Source organism: Monopterus albus, unplaced genomic scaffold, assembly GCF_001952655.1.
Source record: "Monopterus albus unplaced genomic scaffold, M_albus_1.0 scaffold90.1, whole genome shotgun sequence".
Classification (NCBI taxonomy): Eukaryota; Metazoa; Chordata; class Actinopteri; order Synbranchiformes; family Synbranchidae; genus Monopterus; species Monopterus albus.
In genome coordinates this window covers 539,398-558,756 of record NW_018127970.1, presented here as the reverse complement: position 1 = coordinate 558,756, position 19,359 = coordinate 539,398, and the positions used below count along the sequence as shown (strand labels likewise).

The window sequence follows — 19,359 nt, the reverse complement described above, 5'->3', positions numbered from 1 at the left end:
ACTCCGGAGTAGTAGAGAGTCCAGCCTCTCTCGAGGAGTAAGGTTCCAGAGCCCAAGCTATGCGTGGAGGTGAGCCCGACTATATCTAGCCGTTACCTCTCAAACTCCTGCACAAGCTCGGGCTCCTTCCCCACCAGCGAGGTGACATTCCATGTCCCCAGGGCTAGTCTCCGTGTCCAGAGATCAGGTCGTCGGGCCCCTGCCTTCGACTGCTGCCAAATCTATTCATAAAGGGCTTTTGAACTGCTCTTAGTCTGACCCGTCACCCAGGACCTGTTTGCCTTGGGAGACCCTACCAGGGACATATAGCCCCCGACAACATAGCTACTAGGATCACTCGGGTACTCAAACCCCTCCACCACAATAAGGTGGCGGTTGTTTGTGAATAGTCTTATTCATGCAAATATATACATTTAGAAAAGCCAGACTGACTTTCAGGATTGAAACCATGCCCATTCAGTTTAGCTGCAACACAACAGTGGTCCTTGGGTTATTTCTTAGACAGAATGGTGGTCCCTGGCTCACAATTAATTGAAACCCCCCAAGGTCATCACCTGCAACCTGAGGGCACTAGGCCTATATATCAACTGTATAGTTTCATTTGTATTGTTCACACCTCTGATCCTTGTCAAAATGCTCCTACATACTGTTACTCTAAACTGTTTGGCTGGCACATTTTTAGTAAACGTGTACAGTAGCTAACTCTGGGCTTTCACCCTTTCATTGGGAAAATGCCTGGTTTTACAGTGTTAATGTAATTCACCAGTTTCCCATTGACTGCTTTGTGCCTTTTGTTCTGCATTTAATTAGATTTCACTTGATTGCACAGATTATAATTCACTCCATCTGGGCTGTTGTAGAATTTTCTGCTCTCTAAGACCAATTTGATCTCAGTTACAGGTTGTAGGGAGCACAAGAAGATGGCGATTTAGTGAAAATATTAGCATCACTGTGTATTTTCCCTTTGTGATTCTCAGTGGATTGTATCAGATTGCTTCTTTAATCTGTTGATATTTTGTATGTGTGATGTGATCAAACTTCTTGAGATTATTTATGCTCATGTTTCTGTAAACACAAACATAAAGGTTTTGACATGAAGTGATTTATGCTAGGTCTCATTACTGCACTGTTATTCTGCAGGTAGTTAACCAGGAAAAAAAATCCCTGGAGGAAACAGAGGCTTATTCATGTCAAAACTCTCTTTTTCTCATAATATTTTCTGTTTTTTGTTTCTTTATTTTGCTGGTTTTCAGGCCTTGAAGCAGCAGCAACAGAGAAACCAGCGCAGACAGGGGGGGATGCCAACATCCTCCAGTCCCAGACTGCTTCTGAAAACTATCAAAGATATGGCTGACAATATTACTGCAAAGACTGGTAGGTAGCTATTATACTGTCAAAGTCTAAATAAATTTGTAGGTTAGGGTAGTGGTAGTTGCACAGCAGACTTGCACAATAGATTCACCTCCAGCTCACAGAATCAACATGTCATTTTCATTCAGCTAATGTTCATTGTGTTATGGATTGTCTTGTTATTGCATGTTTTCATAAGTAGACAACAAAGGCTTTGTATCATTGTTCAAATGTGACTAATATAATTAGTGTGTGTAATATAATCTTTGCCCTACAATTTCATAAAACTCTTCCTTCCACTCCTCTTCCTCTGTCCAAACAGATATATGTCACCCAGTTGTACCCCGGAAGGTTTCCCAGAGGGCAAGTCGCCTTAGTGCAGGTCAGTCATAAAACTACTTTAACTTAATTGAGCGGCTTGGAAATCATAAGAGAGGGGTCTATTGATGTTCTACTCTTTTTTTGTTGTCAGCTAATCCCATGCAAAGACCAAAGCCAGTAATGAACTGGTCCTACTATCGAGTGTTGCCAAGGTCTAGTATGGCATATTCCTCTTTGCAATATAGATATCCTTTGTACCCCAAAACAATTAAAATGTTCTTTAATTATGATGGACACATACACTGTAATTTGTTCTGCTAAGTACTCACAGGAGCACCAGTACTGTAATTTGTTCTGCTAAGTACTCACTGGAGACCCGATAAGTATTAATCCATGGTTGAAAATAGTCCCCAACAAATGGTAAATGGTCTCATTCTTGTATAGCGCTTTTCTATGCATTGCAGCACACTCAAAGCGCTTTCACACTATTTGGCCATTCACCCATTCGCACCCCCATGTTCTCACATAATCACACGCCGGTGACATCACCAGGAGCAACTAGGGGTTGAGTGTCTTGTTCAAGGACACTTTGACATGTAGACTAGAGAAGCCAGGTATCAAACCACCAACCTTTGGGTTAGGAGATTATCCACTCTGCATCCTGAGCCACAGCCACCCCAACAAGTGCACTATTTCCACCTGTTGGAGTATTGTTATTAAAGGCTACAGTGCCCAGCTGTTTCGGGGAGTTATGAAACTTAAAAACAATATATTTGTGACCCGTTTTTAAGATTTAGCTCTGTAGCAGGAAACAAAAGTTATTGCGGTTTGTACCAGAGACAGGGTAGGGACATTGGAAAATACTAAGAGATGACTACAGTATTTGTGACTTTGGTCTTTTTGTGGGGTTTGTTGACAATAAGAAAATGTGCAACAACAACCATCCTTTAAAACAATCTGACAAATGTCTGCTTGCTTATACCTAAATGGAAGTAACTGCATTATTTCTAGATGACTAGGAACATGTGAAATGATTAGCAGAACAGAAGAAATGTAACAAGTTACGCGACTAAATTTTGATGCAAATTACTCAAGAGGTTAGCTGCAGCAAGGACATTTAGTTTCGCACTGCTGGATCTGTCTTGGCTTATGTCTCTTGTTGTTTTGCACTGCAGGGCAGATAAAACGTACCAAGTGTAAAATAGATGTGGAGACACCAGACTCTATTTTGGTTAACACCAACCTGCGGGCGATCATCAACAAGCACACCTTCTCCGTCTTGCCCCCAGACTGCCAACAGAGGCTGCTCAAACTTCTGCCTGAAGTTGACCGGCAGGTGGCTCTAAAATTACACATTTTTTTATGCTATTTTTCTAATATCAAGTACTGACTGTAGAGGTTGTAATGTTAATATACTGTATGTAATTTCCATTAGTAATCATTGACAGTTATCTAATGTATCCCATAAAAAAAGTTTGTCCTTTAAAGCTGAACATGTGTTCATTGATTCTAGGTGTTCAACTCTGCGTCATATATGGTATTTAAGTTGATGCGGTGATAATTATTGCGATGATATTATTCATAAGATTGTGCCTCCTCTCCCCAGGGTTGCATGGATGGCCTTCTGAAGGTCACCAGTTCTGCCTTAAACAATGAGTTCTTCACATCAGCAGCACAGTCGTGGAAGGAGAGGCTGGCTGAGGGTCGGTGATACCGCTTCCAATCGATAATAACATTTACGTTACATCCAAGGAAATATTATGCCACTATGGTTCAGTATGAATACACAAAGCAAGTATAACAGAATCTTTCTGTTTTCAATCATGTAACAATTTCCTTTACAGGGGAATTCACTCCTGAGTTACAGCTAAGAATGCGTCAAGAAATTGAGAAGGAAAAGAAAGTTGAGCACTGGAAAGAGGCCTTCTTTGAAAACTATTACGGTGAAAAGTAGGTTCTCCTTCATGTTTGACAGTCTTCATCGTGTCTTGATTCACTGATCTGATCCAGCTTTGGAGAATCCAAAGCTTGAATCCTTGAGAAGTCGCAATGCATATTTGTTCATATTTTTTGCCCTCCTTTCAAATAAACATTCTCTGTCTATAGTGTGAGATGAACAGTGGAATATCGCTGAATATCTAATGTCAAAGGATTAGAAAAGGATTTCATAGAGGTTGAATGAGATTCCAGACCCGATCTAAACGCCACCCTCATTCCCCTCTCACATTGCAGGAGTAGATGAATACCTGGTATGATTTCTTTTTGGAAACATTACCAGTAGAATTGTTCACTATTGACATCATGGACATATTTAATTGTTTTTTATGCAGCAAAATCATATTAGTTTATGATAATTAACCTCTTGGCAACAAAATGTATATAGATTTGAAGGATCATTGATTGTATCAAGATGCCAATCAAAGCAGTTTCTCTGGGTGAGATGCAAGAGACTGGATGGATGATTAGCAATTACCCACCTTATCTCATACATCATGCAGTATAAGGCCACTTTTTTTACTCAGTGCTAGAATATGTTTTATTCATTAAAATAAAAAAATACACAGCTTTGTCTATACTGAGATGAACTCTGCATGTCAAAATGGGCATAAATGTATAGAATTTTATAGAACTTTTATTTTACAAAAGGAAAATACTAATGTTCTTTTCCTGCGATCTATAAAACAGTACAAATAACTAAAATGTAATATTTAGTATTTTGAGTAACTGTCACACTAAGTGGATTTATTTCTTTGTCTGTCTTTAAAGCTCCATCTTCTTTATGTCTGTATAGTTCTGGGCTCAGCTATGAGGAATCCAAAGAGCTAACAAAGGCTGATCTGAATCAGGAGTCTGACAGGCCCAAGTCACCCTGTCGTCAAACAGGACCTACTGCTCAAGCACCGGAGAAACCCAAGGGTGCTAAGGACAGCAGCCAGACTGAAGCTGCTGCTAAAGACATGAAGCCAACACAGGCATCATCACAGGAGCCTCTGAAGGTACAGCCTGCTCAGAAAGAGCCAGTCCTCACCGCAGAGCCCTTGAAGACACAGCGCTCACAGTATGCTAAGGATTGTAAGTTGAACACAGCAGCACAGTGTGGGGCAGCAGCTGCAGTGAGAACACCAGAGGATGAGAGACAGACTGAACAGGATGTAACAGGTTTACTGCCTAAAAAGGAGCATAAAGAGGAGGTAAAGGAGGAGAAAACTGAACTTTCTCAGTCTCCTGTGAGGAAGAGCCCTTCACCAAGGGCTAGTTCAGAGTTAAAAGAGGATCAGCTGGTATCTGTGGTTAAACCGGCTGAGGAGAGTGAAGAGGTCAACTCTGAGCCCGGTGGCCTCTCAGAGCCTCTAAAAAGAAAGTCTCCCAGTGAGACGAAGAGTGAACTGACACCAGAGAAAAGGCCCCGTATGTCCTCGGTTTCCTCCGTGTCTTCAGTCTCCTCTGTGTCTCCTACAGCATCATCCATATCAAGCCCTGCTACACCGACGCAAACAACAAATCAGAGGGTTCCACCACTGAAGGTAGGAATACATTTCAGCGCTTTCTCTGATCTATTGTTTGAATATCTAAAACTCACCACTTGTACTTTTTGACATGATTGCAGCTTGCTGCTTTGTTGCAGCTGCAGTCACCTTGGATTCACAGTAATTAGAGCGGATTCAAATGGCAAAAATGTGTCAAAATGTTTGTACAAATTTCTCTGCCCTCTAACCTGCAACATATATTTTATTTCTAGCAGGGTTTTTTTTAGCTGTGAGACAGTAAGGTGACACAGCAGTAGTGTATTGAGCTAGGCTGTGGAGAAACTTTGAGTGGTGGATGTGCATATTTAGAAATAATTCTGCAGCATCACTTTCTTCTTACTTTGCAGATCTCAGTGTCACGATTTCTTCCCATTCCTGTCTCACCAAGCCAAGTCTCACCCAGGACCCCCCTCCCAGCCCCACTTAGCAGTCCGGGCCGTACTGGTGCTCGGACTTTGGCTGACATCAAAGCCAAAGCTCAGCTTGCCCGAGCACAGCGAGCAGCAGCTGCCGCAGTATCATCTGCATCCAAGGGAGTGATACAAGGCCCGGGGCCAGGAGGAGGCAGTGGTGAGCAGACACAGCCATCACCCAGCCCCAGCCCAACATCCCCACCGGCATTTATCAGGTTACCAGCCACCACCAGCAGCACTCAGAGCAGTATGCCTCTGTCTTTTCCACTGGACTTCTTTGGTCCGCTTAGCCCAAACTGGTCTCAAGCATCTTACTCAAGCAAACCTGATGACTTACAGAAAGGGCTTTCTCTTGGTGCTGTCAGTGCAGGACACCAGAGTATTTTAAACTTAGCACCATCTTCATCTGTGCATGCCCTAAAGGGGCAGGAAAACCCATTTTCTACTAGAATGTCAATCAGGACCAGCTCCTGTATCCCTGCAAACAACCCACTGGTCACTCAGCTTCTGCAGGGCAAAGAGGTTCCTTTGGAGCAGATTCTTCCAAAACCACTATCAAAGTTGGAAGTAAAAATGTCAAACTTTCCCTCTGGTAGTAAGGAGAAGACACCACACTATGCTGAGCACAGGGCTGAGAAGCAGATGTCCCATCAGTTCAATACAGCAGGAAAAACAGGGGTTTTCTCAGAATACACAAGGCACCACAGGGAACTTCCTGATAAGGAGACTCAGGAGCAGATCCTACAGGCTCTAATGCAGAGGAAAGTCCAGCAGAGCCAGCCATATGGAGGTGTGGGCCCTCAGTACAAATCCCATCATCTGGTGCATGCAGAAGAATATCAGGATCAATCCAGGATTGTTGTAGGCTTTTTGGGTCGTAGAAGGACGGCCAGACCTGCCATGACAGGACATTACCTGCTCAATGTGTCCACATATGGCCGAGGACCAGAGAGTAAGAGACTGCACCAGTCTGCCATCCCTAACACTTATGTGTCTAGTTTAAAACGGGAAAGCACAGAAGGAGAGGAGGCGGCTAAGGAGGAAGAAGTAGCACAGAAAGTTTTCTCTCCAGTTTCTGGGGTTAAAACAGAGCAGCAGGGATACTCCATAAGCATGAATGACGAAGCTGCGTGCTTTCAGTATTGCTCCAACGTAAAAACTGAGCCTGGATCAGAGGGTAGTGCAGCTGCAAATAACAACAGCACCAGTGCCACAGCCAAACACACCAGCTCTTTTTCTCAGTCACACCGAAGGCACCTTGAAGTCTGCAATAATAATCAAGGAAACTCCGAGCCATATCTCACGCACGTGGAACCCAGTCACCAGCAGCTGTCTGCCTTTCAAATCCAGAGAAATCTCGATAATCAGGAACCTGTGGTAGTGTCATGCTACGGTGGGACTATCAACATGTCTGTACCTCAGACTTTGAACCACAGCACTGCAGGCACTGGCTCTTCCACATCCTCATCAGAAGCCGACAGCAGCGGCGTTCATGGGAGCGTCATGTCTTTCTCTGTGACTGTCACCACCATACCTGCTGGTCATTCATTAGACCACGGCAACCAGGGCGAGCCCTCCCCTGAGCAGTCGTTCATTGAGGGCTCCAACATGGAGGATGTCCAGTCTAAATGCTACTGCCGACTGAAGGCGATGATCATATGCAAAGGGTGTGGAGCCTTTTGCCACGATGACTGCATCGGCCCCTCAAAATTGTGTGTGTCATGTTTAGTGGTACGATGATATGAAATTAATAATAACAAGAAGAATTTTGTGGTTTGATTAGTATTGAATCATGGCACAAAGCTGAAGCAGGTCATCGAGGACCACTACACAATTGGGTGAAGCATATTATCCATGCATCAGATAAAACAACCAGCATGCGGTCGTTGTTTGAAAGTCAAGGATTTACACTGGATGGTCGTTTGTTTCATCGACATCTAAAAAAAACAGTTGCTTTGTGCAGTTTCTTTGTACAAATGTCAGTTTTCAGTCAAATCAGTAGTCTGTCAGATATGTGAGAAGTATCAAATCTGGCAATGTTTGCACTCGGCTAGGATTAGTGTGATATATATTTTCTAATATATATATATATATATACTGTATATGTGTGTGTGCACGCGCGCATGTGTGGAGTTTTTAAAAAGGTGGGAAACTGAATGTTGCTATTTTTGTAGAACATAATTACTGTTGCTGTGTTTTAGACTGACACTTTTTATTATTGGGCCTAATCAGTAATGGTTTAAAGGCAAAAAAGGGCGCTAATGATAATCATTGGTTGCAGAGTACCTCCTATTTTGCATTTATGCATACATGGCAGGGAAGCGCAACTTACAGTAACTATTTTATATAAAAAAAATGTACATTTATTACTGAACACACTCAAGATTTAAGAAAGAGAAAGAGCATGTTTAGTTTTAGAATGAGATATTAAAACGGTTTTAAAATGATACTTTATAAAAAATCAACTCCTGAGGAATGCACATCACAGTTTTTTAGACTAATAGAGGGCAAAGCACTTGAAAACCACCTGGAGATAAGGCAGTAACTGTGTACAGCACTTACATTTAAATATGACAAAAGTAGAATCATTTATATAAATGCCTACATATATGTTTGTTCATTTTGGAAAATTTAGATCTTTTTCATTTCAGGAGAAGCTCTAAAGTAACTTCCTACTGTGTTTTCATCCCAAAAACCTGGCTTGTAGATGTTGTCTCTCATGAAGTGGGGTTTCTCATGTTGTATATCTGGACAGACGGATCAGCAGTGGCAAATGCTAAAAACATTCAAGGCAAGGGGAGAAAATTTAGATAATCTTTTTTGCAGTAAATTTTTGCTCATTTACAGTACATACCTAGATGTAGAAATGCATTTTATTTCAGTTGTGCAGCACACTTTGCCTGAGCATACAGTGGGTACGGAAAGTATTCAGACCCCCTTAAATTTTTCACTCTTTGTTATATTGCAGCCATATGCTAAAATCATTTAAGTTCATTGGCAATGTTTACCATCCAACCTGACAGAACTGGAGAGGATCTGCAAGGAGGAAATGGCAGAGCATCCCCAAATGCAGGTGTGAAAAACCTGTTGCATCATTCCCAAAAAGACTCATGGCTGTATTAGCTCAAAAGGGTGCTTCTACTAAATACTGAGCAAAGGGTCTGAATACTTATGACCATGTGATGTTTCAGTTTTTCTTTTTTAATAAATCTGCAAAAATGTCCAAAATTCAGTGTTTATCTGTCAATATGGGGTGCTGTGTGTACATTAATGAGGAAAAAAATGAACTTAAATGATTTTAGCATATGGCTGCAATATAACAAAGAGTGAAAAATTTAAGGGGGCCTGAATACTTTCCGTACCCACTGTATCTGGCTGTTTATTACAAAATGTCGAAAGTAAATAGAGAATAATAGTAAATTATGCTAAATTGCTAAATGCTATATTATATGCTAAATTGTATAATGACAGAATGATTACAGAATCATTACAGAATGATTTGGAGGTACAAAATGACACCAGTTAACATGCAGGGGTAACACTTCATCTTAAAATTTCCAGATTACATGGGAATACTCCCTGATATTAATGTGGTATGAAGTACTGTAAGCGCAAACTAATATGGTATCACATTTATATAATGTGCAGTAATGTGTGTATGTGATGTACAAGGATGAACCAGCACATTTGTGGTGCCAACACTGTTGTGTTACAACCTTGTAGGTGCATTGCGGTGATGTTAATGCTTACTGTACCACATGCAAAAAAAAGTCAGTGTGAAGAGTTACCTCTGCAGGTCGATCAGGTATTCATGCTGATCGCAAATAAAGATGTGTCATTTATGTTTTGAAATCTCCTGAAGGTGCAACATAGGCCTGTTTTATAGCAGTTATTTCCAAGTTAATATGCCAAAGTCACCTTAAAGAAGACAAAATAATCAGAACTTGTTTTTAATATAAAAATCTATTTGCTAATTGTTTTTGACAAATCAACAGGGTATTTACTATGATATTACATATTGGCTGTCTATTTTTCCTATAATTTTGTTTAGACCACCATATAGAGAATAACTTGACTTTTGTAAATCTAATTGCCCAGTTATCAGATTTTCTGTATGGCCCAAGTTTTTCAGTGGATCTGTTGGTTTATATTTTACCATATACTGTAGATGTTGTCTAATGTGTGTGTCCTTTTAGCTGTCTACAGTTGTGTCATTGCCGTTTGAAAACAAGAAGATGTTTTTAAAGTGTCATTTTGTAGGTCAGTAGATTAATCCAAGTGAATTTTTAAATGTGTTTGTTTTTAAGTTGGGGGTTGTGTCTTGTGGAAAACTGGTTTTGGAATCTGGAGAGGTTTCCACATATAGATTTAGTCATTTCACTAAAATTATAAACCAGTATTTGATTCTGTGAACACAAATTTAATTTATCCCCATAACAATTTAAGTCTTATTTGGTTGACTGTGATGTTAGGATGGTGCATTTAATCACGTAGAGTTGGTGACTGGATTGCACTGCAAAAAAAAAAAAAAAAAAAAAGTAAACATATTTAATCACAACCTTAAAGGCAGCTGAAATCTTTGGACTGAAACACGAGTCAGGCAGCAGCAGCCCCCACTGTCGCTGAAGTCATCTGTTGTCTGTGCATTTAGAGGAGCAGTTCATATAGAAATGACTGTGGGTAAAAGTGTCACAGGAAATCACCACCTTTTTTTAATGTCACATTTGTCACTAGGTAAATTAGTTTAATATGTCTGTGTCATTTTGCCCCCATTTAAACTCCGGGTAAATGTAATATAATAATCAGCACTTGTAAACAAAGTGTATTTTATCAAAGTTATAGACTATAATGAATAAATAATGAAAAGAAAAGCATTTTGTGTTGGTTTGCTTTTTACTGGTGCTTAGCTGACACAGAGGGATGCAAGGGCCGTTTGAAGTTCACTTGTCAGCAAATGTGTTACACGTATACTAAACTACTGTATGTAAAAAGTTATGTCATGTCCTCTGTGGCTCCCCTTCAGAGCCACAGAGGACATTTATCTCTTAATGCGTTAGGCTTTCTGCTTTTAAATTTTAAAGTACAAATTGGAGAAGCAGAAGAGGCCATCTAGGAGGTGGTGACAGTGTAATGTCTGGTTCTGGTAGTGAAACTCATCTTTACAGTTGAAGCACCTTTATGCTTGGACTGAATCACCAGTACAAAAAGATTAATAACAACTTTAGGTGCACAAAGGTGCAGCACTTTGTGCATGAACATTTCTGTACAGAAAATGTCCGGGGTGTATTTTAAAAATAAACATCTTAATTGCAGTTATGTTCTGTTACAAGTGCTGCTAAACACTAGACTAGTAATCTGCTGCTTACATTTTTTGACTTTTGGATTCTGAGTCAATTTTGGATAAATTTAGGAACTGTGGCACCATGTTGTGTTTCCAGTTGCAAAAAATAAACCAGCAACAGAGAGTGAGGCTCATACTGTAGGCACTGTAGTATTTGGAGCCACCACTTATGCAAAATGGGAAAACAGGTGGACAAAATAGGGGTATCCCAACCTAAGCCGTCAGGGTCATTACATTATCTGAGAGAGTCCTGTGTTTCCAAGTGATGTTGAGGATATCCATAACATAAAATTAAGTGGGAATACAGAAAGGAGACTATCTCCTACACAGACCCCAGTACTGAATTACGTTATGGAAAGTGCATAACCCAACGTTTGAAACATATCTCTTCTTCTCCTGCATCAGCTCACTCTCTCCGTCGATTTTTAAAATCTGTCTCTTTAGAGCCACTGGGCTTTATGAAAGGGCAATACTCTACAAAAGGCTGACGTTCCCCTTTAAAATAAGGTAAATCTGTGTTTATGTTTCATCCCCCGTCTATCATGCTGAGTATCATAATTCAGAGTAACAGCAGCAATAGTAGTAGTGCGCCTTTAACCAGCGTACGTGCGCACCCGCGTAAAGTATAATAGGAGGCCGCGCATGGCATCTCCGAGCCTGCTCTGCCGTCCCCTGCCGCTGGGTCGCTGATGATGCCGAGCGGAGCGGGGCGCTCGTACATTTCTATGTGCGGTTACAACCGCAGTTCGCAAGACTGAAGTCGGATGAAACGGGAGAGGAGCCTGAAATATGAAGATGGACGGTCCGAGCCGTTTCTCATCGCTGGGACAGGTGTAACGTCGGCAGGCACGCGTGGATTCATCAAAGGTGAGAGTGCGGCTGAGAGTGACGGAGGAAATATCCTCCTTATTCACACTGGACCACATATCCTCCCCATCGGATGCTGCTGCTGCTGCTGCCGATGGTGATGATGATGATGATGATGCTATAAACGCAACCTGCGCGATTTTCCTCCGGTAAAGGCCACTTCCCTGCTCCAACCCTTATTCGGCTGACGAGACACCGGTGAAAACTGAAAGATGCAGGGTTGCCATTGTTTCTTATCCCAGAAATGATGGGCATCACGACACACTATTCCCATTGCGGAAATAAGGCAAAAGGCAGTTAAATCAGCACCATGGCTGTGTTTGTGCTCAGCCGTCGCTTTAGAAGTGAATTTGAAGTGTTGCAGGATTGCTCACTGTGAGAATTGAGGCTTGTACAAACGGAGAAGTGAATGATATCAGCGGAAGGGGGATACTGCAGTAACCGAGTCCTTATGTTGACTCGCGTCAAAGGATGTTGTCATTACCTCGAAGCTGTAGGTGCGGTTACAGTAAAATGCACCTTTACAGGCTCATAATGATCACTACACAGCGTGCTGGATCAAAAAAGCCTGATAAAATAAGGCAACATGAGTCCATGATTATTTAAATGCCACTGAATGAATGCATTTGACTAAACATCCCATTTATTCAGATCTTTATCACACTGACTCTGGTCTGTGCCTCTGAATAGTGCTCTCATTTATGAATTCGTTTTGTCTGAATTATTAAGAACTTGTATCTATTCCCTCATATAAAATAACACATTTTCTGTCAGGCACTGCTCACAGTTTTCTGCACATTGGCTGCCAAAGCGAGGCCCGAGGTGCCTACTCATAAATTTCTGCAGTTACTTCATAGGCTGAATATTTACAGTGAAGCACTCATTTTGTTGACATGTTTCTGTTGAGCACTGCTTAGCCATTTTTTTTACTCTTTACCCCAAAGTATAATAGTACTTTTCTGACTTACCACCCTAACAAAGAACAAATACAAATATGTTGGACCCCATTTGAAAAGTAAACAGGCTGACCAGGTTTTTCCAACCTGACTGGGTTATAAGATCTGCCACAGTACTGCTTCAGAGCAATAAAACTGCTGTTTGATTTAGTACAAAGTTTATCACTGTCTTAAAAAGCAGCCATATCTGATGGCCTTGAAATCGGTGATTATCACTGGAGCGGATAAGTTGAGCCACACCTCATAACTATTTTGATAATTACTTAACTTCTAGTCATTTTGTAAGCAAACTCAAACATTTTCTGGTTTCAGCTTTGCAAAGTGAGGATTTACAGCTTTTTTGTTTTAAAAATAATTATTTGATAATGAAAATAATCATTAGTTGCAGCCCTGATCAGACCTGATCTAAATGAAATAATGTCTGAATTGAACAACATGGCATTTCACTGGAAGAAAACCTTCCAAAGACCCTTGTACCTGTAACCAGCAGAGTTTGTGACTGGAAAGAGGCTCTGTCATAACTGTGGAGCTCATTGTGAGAAGAAGCCTTTCTAAAGCTAGGCTTGGTGCAAACCCTCCCTCCAGACATCCTAAGGCTAGCAGAACCTTGGATTCTTTGCTTATGCCCTGCTGGTCTACGGACCTACCCCCAACCAGCGAACATCCATGTAATCCAGATGTTTTAGGTCCTCCGTCCCTCGGTTCAAGGCTGTCCGGGACACCCAGCGCTCATCACTCATTGTTCAGCCGTAACGTGCTCTGTGTCTGTCATCGTTAAGTGGTTCCTTTGCAGCTCAGTCGGTGTCATTAGCCTACAGGATGCAGTCACTGTTGAGCGGGATGTCATGGAGAATCATCATTTGCACAGACCAGGGGGACTGGAGTGTTCTCCTGCCAGCTCCCCAATATCTCTACAAGGAGGAGGGAGAAGGGAAACAAGGCACAAATTGAGAGTTAATTAATTCCTTGAAGGAGGGAGAGAGGCAAGGTGTTAATTACTTATTTAAAAGTCAACTACTTTTTGAGGAACCACATATCTCTCATAGTAATGATCACCTCAAGCCAAAAGACTCACCCTTACTAACTCTTTCAACTTGGCTTTTTCTTGACAGGGTCAACATTTTAGGGCTTCACTTTGTCTGACATTCAGCCAGCGACAGGTAAATTCCTTTGAAATCTTTACACAACACATCTACAATGTTAAAGTTATATTATATGTAATTATAGTTTGTCATCTATAGTCTTACTTTAAAATAAAGAATATAAGTTCGCTGTACATGAGCAATAAAAGAAAAAATGCCTTCTGAAGAAACAACTTATGAAACCACATTAAAAGCCCCGATGACAAGAACAGTAGACCGAAGGAACGAATTAAGTAATGAAACGGAATTTGTCTTCCACAGGTATGAGTATTATGAGTAGAAAAAGGAAAAACAGTAATGTATGCTTTTTAAAATGGCACAATGGAGCCGGCAGTGAAACAAAGTGGGGCATCGTCACACAAGCTAAAATCCAACAGACGTTGATTGACTAATATGAAAGAGATGAGTTTTTGTTCCTCCACTCAGCATCCGACACGTGCATCCCAAGGATAAAAACTTTAAGGACAAAATGAATTGTCTTTGATTAGACAGCGGCATCATCATTTTCATGCATTTCGTTTTAAAATTAAATACAGACTGTAGACACGCTTCAAATAGCTGAATAGTTTGACATTATGGGAAAGGTGCTTATTTCCTTTCCTTATAGTTTGGCTTAGGTCAGCGCAAAATTGGCCTGTGATGGAAACAATCAGGCACACAACCTCCTCATAAAACCACAATTTGATTTCTTTACATTTATTCATTTTAAGGATTAAATAAATGAGATACAACATGTGCCCAGTCTTCGTCTAGCACTAAACTAATAGGTTGCATTTATCATACAGGTATGAGAGTGGCATCAATCTTCTCATCTAACACTCAACAAGAAAGTCAAGATAGTTTCTGGTTTTCAGTTTCCAGAATTGATGCGCACACCTTCATTGTTATATTGATTTAAATAGCAATGAAATTAAACAAAAGAAGAAGTAATTCAGTCTGGTTATTAGGCTAGGTTTCTTAAAAAGGTGAATTTTTTTTTAAAGGTTATTAAAAGTGTTAATTTCTTCTCCATAACTGGTTTCATCATCTGTTGAAAAGTCAACCAAAGCCACATAATGAATAGCCAGTGTGATGAATAACAGTCCTTGATGGACAAAGTTGATAATAAAGACGAGAGAACAGACTGTATCCTTTTCAAAAGCTCATCTATTCATTTCACCCACGTGGCACAACCACATGACAGATCGCCAACTGTACTGTATGTATGTGTGTATAAAGGACACATGAAGACCAGATCCCCTGTTATTCAGAACTTTTAATTTGTTGTTTTTTTAAGATAAGAATCTTATATTTTTTGGAAACATTTTTTTCAGTTGCACACATGATAAATCCTGCTCGCTTGCATGGCATCTGAATAATTTTGAAAAGAGCTGTGAGTTGCACTTATAACCATGCTGCTGTCTGAACAGTAAGTGCTGCATGCTCTGCTGTCTGATGTGCCACAGAATGATCGAGGAAGGCAGTAAACGAGGCAAGGCCATGGTGGAGAAGAGGCAGCTCTTCATGGAAATGAGTGAGTGGAGTCTGTTTTCACTATTCACAGTTAGCATCTAATTCTTTGACTGCCTCTGAGCTGCACTGGAGATGCGTGGTCCCTCACACTTACTGAATAATTCCTCCCACACAAAAACAGTGATAGTGACATGTTCCTTCAGTGAGCCTGATTGTGTTTGTAAAGAGTTTAATTTTATTTCATTAAACAGAACAGGCTGTGCATTAACCTGTAAATCTTATGGGACCTTTTTCATGCTTCTGTCTTTTAGGAGCTCAAAATTTCGACGTCATCAGACTGTCGACATACAGGACTGCCTGCAAACTCCGGTTTGTGCAAAAGAGATGCAACCGTAAGAGCATTTAGATTCTTACAGGTTTTCTTCTCTTTTAAGTTATGCCACTGTGTAACCAGCACAAACACTACAACATGAATATAGACTTAATAGATCTGCCTGGTTACTCCCACACTGCTACCCCTCCTCCCACACAGTTCATCTGGTGGATGTCTGGAACATGATCGAAGCCTTTCGTGACAACGGGCTCAACACATTGGACCACAACGCTGAGATCAATGTGTCACGGCTGGAGACCATCCTGTCTTCCATCTACTACCAGCTGAACAAGCGGCTGCCCACCACCCACCAGATCAATGTGGAGCAGTCCATCGGGCTGCTGCTCAACTTCATGGTGGCCACCTATGACAGGTATGAGGCAGGTGGTCTGGGCAGCTGTGGTGATCGCCACATTCTCTGTTTCTCTTGTTTGGGGAGCACTACTGTAGAAACCACAACAAAGTAAGGTCTAGGCCTTACTATTATTACTATAGAGGAAACCCCAACAAATCCCCCTTGAGAAAAGCTCCCTTTAACGGAAGAAACCTGCGACAGACCCCGGCTCTCGGAGGGCAGCCTTTGACCAAGGCCACCAAGGCCCTGTTGATCCGGTACATATGGTGGCTTTTCCACTATGCCATTACCTTGTACAGTACTCTCCATTTTTGTCCACATTGTGTGCCTTTTATATAAGTTAGTGTCCTGGTTTAAACCTTACACTCACAACTGTGACAATCAACTTACAGACAGGTAACATGAGCTACAAGCAGTGCACTGAACCTTTTAATTTAAAAACATCAGTGATTAGCTGGCTGCTGCATAGTCTGCTGAAAAAGCCGATTTATACAGTAGGCAAGTCATTTTCATGGCCTATCAAAATGAAGTGATACCTCTTATTACAAAGGCATGTTCTGTAAAAGTCTTTATATTATTTGGATTTTCATACATTATATCCGTTCATTTCCTTCTGCTTATCTGAAATCGGGTCATGGTGACCTGAGTAAATCTGTGCTGAGTAAACTCTATTAAAGCTGTATTTAAATTGAGCAATTGAGCAATTGAAGGAATTGTTTTTCGACTATATAGCTAAAATGTTTGTAATTTATCAAGCAAACTTGCCAAAACAATACAAATTTTTTTCTAGCTTCTTCAATGTGAGTATTTGCTACTCTTCATTAAATTGAATATCACTGGTCAGACGAAACAAGACAGCTTATAATACTTTGGACTCTTGGACATTGTGCAGCATGACCTCCATGTTTCTCTGGTATTTTATGAATGAATAATCTATTGCCCTACTCTTATTAAAATACTTGCTACTGAACTTTCTGTTTTCCTTATACTTACTACCAAATTACTTAGCTCTTTATTTCCAGGACACTTCCTAGAAATGTATTTGGAAATTACATACCTGTAAACTACACCATTGTATTCCTTAAAACAAAAGCACAAATGGTGTTTTAAAGAATTGCTCAAACAGCCAGGAATAAAATTCAGGTAGACAAATACTGAATACAAAATGTAATAAACTGAATGTGTAAGTTTGAATGTAAACTCTCCTAAAGTCGCTAAACCACCCAAACCTCACATCAAACCATCAGTTGAATCTGATGCTAGACCTCAGAAATCCTGGCAGTGACCTGATGCTAGAACAAACACAGATCTGGCGCATTCTGCAGAGTGTGTCTGTTTCAGCTCAAGGACCCTTGGTCACGTTTTACTGTATAGTCATCCCCTTAATGTCTGCTCTGTGCTCAAGGCCCCAGACACTGTGCATCCTGGAGCACAGAGCTTTATTACCAACCATAAAGCTCTCTCTCTCATTATTGAACCTTGTGTGCTCAAATTGAATGGCTGCTTGCCCTGTTCATTTATGGACCCATTCGATTGGTTTACTTTTATCTGTAAGGCCATTCTGGTCCCACTTCGTTATGATTCATGCTGCCGTATCTCTGGGAAACTTCATGGAAATGAGTGTCTGCAATCACAGGAAGCAGTTTTGCTATCTGTCCCTGAGGTCCAAACTAAATTAGGCAGCAGAGCTTTCATGTTTCATTCTCTGTTGCCTCTGCTCAGAAGCCAGAGCTCTGAAATGAAAGACCTGGTCTCTCCTGGCAGGTTAAGGGGTCTTGAGGCAGATTAATAATGACATGTATATACCATGTTAATATGTGATCCAAGGCATAGTTCATGATTTTTTGATTAAAAAATTAATTCCTTTGTGAGTGAGCATACATGTCAGAAAATATGTTTGTACAAAAACTCCATGAACTATTTTTTTAAAATTAGCAGCCATTTTGGCCACAGCTAAAAAGTATGGGTGAATGTAATATGCCAAAACACACTTAGCTACAGTAACATTATATTATCATCTCAATGTTTGCATCCTTTGGACTCTGTGTATCATGGATCTTTAGGCTTCATTGTAAATTTATTACTCATCACAGTACTCTTTATGCTCATGTTGGATGGACCTCCTTGAGCTCTCAAAGGCTCCTTCATTGGTGTTAATTTATTTATAAAGCCATTCTTGGCCTTTTACTGGCTTACTTGTGGACTTGCATGGAAAAGAAGGTTGGGAGTTCTTATGCTCTTTGATCAGAGAACATGTTAATGCTGACTGTAGCAAAGGATAAAACTGAATTTGGTGAATCTATTTTACTGTATGCTGCTCCTCACCCATATAATTCATTGCATATGGAGCTAAAACTGCATTCACTGGCTTCTTTGGGTGGATTTAAAGCTTTCAGTGCTTCATCAAGTATTCACCACTTTCACAGTGTTTGTTAATTCTGTCTGCTTTAATGCATCAGACTCGTGTTTTTACAGCTTTTGGTCTATTTTAAATCATCATTTGCTTGCTTGACTAACGAGAGGGTGTTATGATTTATACATGTATTTGTATTGTTTGTATCTATGTTGACACTGTCTCTAAAAAGATATTTTTAATGTCAGTGGTTTTCCTGGTTAAATAAAAGTAAAAAACATATATTAAATAATATTATTCCGTCTTTTAAAAGTCCCGTAACCTTACATTGTACTAATGAAGGGTCGCCTTTTCTCTCCTCGCAGTGAAAGCCATGGAAAGCTAACAGTTTTCTCCATGAAAGCCATGTTGGCAACAATGTGTGGGGGGAAAATTGTGGACAAACTGCGCTGTAAGTACATGTCTTACTAGCTGACATATAACATATGAAAAAAAGTTTTAATGTGAATTATCTGCATTTTCTAAAATTTTATGTCCTGCTTAGCTGCACATGCCATGTCTTCCAGTCTTGGGAGTTTAATTCTTCCTGTAGTTGCTCAAATGAAACACACAGTGGCACTGTTGGAACATATATGCAGGATTCATATACTTTAAATGTACATGTATGAACTCGGCTGAGTGTATGGACTGTGACTCAAGAGTTAACATTCAAAGAAATGGCAAAAGCCTGTTTGCACTCTGTCTTTGCTGACAATAACAATTCTCGTATTTGCTGTCACTCAGATATTTTCTCACAGATCTCAGACTCAAGTGGAGTCATGGTGTTTGCCAAGTTTGATCAGTTTCTTCGAGAAGTGCTCAAACTCCCCACAGCCGTGTTTGAGGGCCCCTCATTCGGTTACACGGAGC

At 40.6% G+C, this 19,359-nt stretch overlaps 2 protein-coding genes across 5 annotated transcripts in view; both read left to right on the top strand.

The window, feature by feature from the left end:
* The window catches only part of asxl2 (ASXL transcriptional regulator 2), a 16,241-nt gene extending 7,669 nt beyond the window's left edge, over positions 1-8,572 (top strand). For 3 of the 4 annotated variants that reach the window (XM_020607988.1, XM_020607987.1, XM_020607989.1), the window contains 7 exons: positions 1,254-1,374; positions 1,673-1,732; positions 2,847-3,007; positions 3,278-3,374; positions 3,516-3,621; positions 4,463-5,195; positions 5,546-8,572. In XM_020607988.1, coding sequence (XP_020463644.1) covers positions 1,254-1,374; positions 1,673-1,732; positions 2,847-3,007; positions 3,278-3,374; positions 3,516-3,621; positions 4,463-5,195; positions 5,546-7,351 — 3,084 coding nt within the window. In that variant the 3' untranslated portion in view covers positions 7,352-8,572. Of the gene's footprint in view, positions 1-1,253; positions 1,375-1,672; positions 1,733-2,846; positions 3,008-3,277; positions 3,375-3,515; positions 3,622-3,777; positions 3,915-4,462; positions 5,196-5,545 lie in introns of those variants that run through there. The other variant, XM_020607990.1, reaches the window with a different exon arrangement.
* Positions 8,573-11,608: 3,036 nt separating this feature from the next.
* The window catches only part of dtnbb (dystrobrevin, beta b), a 32,261-nt gene continuing 24,510 nt past the window's right edge, over positions 11,609-19,359 (top strand). The window contains 7 exon segments of the mRNA XM_020607937.1: positions 11,609-11,819; positions 13,888-13,935; positions 15,363-15,430; positions 15,681-15,761; positions 15,902-16,115; positions 18,816-18,901; positions 19,234-19,358. Coding sequence (XP_020463593.1) covers positions 15,364-15,430; positions 15,681-15,761; positions 15,902-16,115; positions 18,816-18,901; positions 19,234-19,358 — 573 coding nt within the window. The 5' untranslated portion in view covers positions 11,609-11,819; positions 13,888-13,935; position 15,363.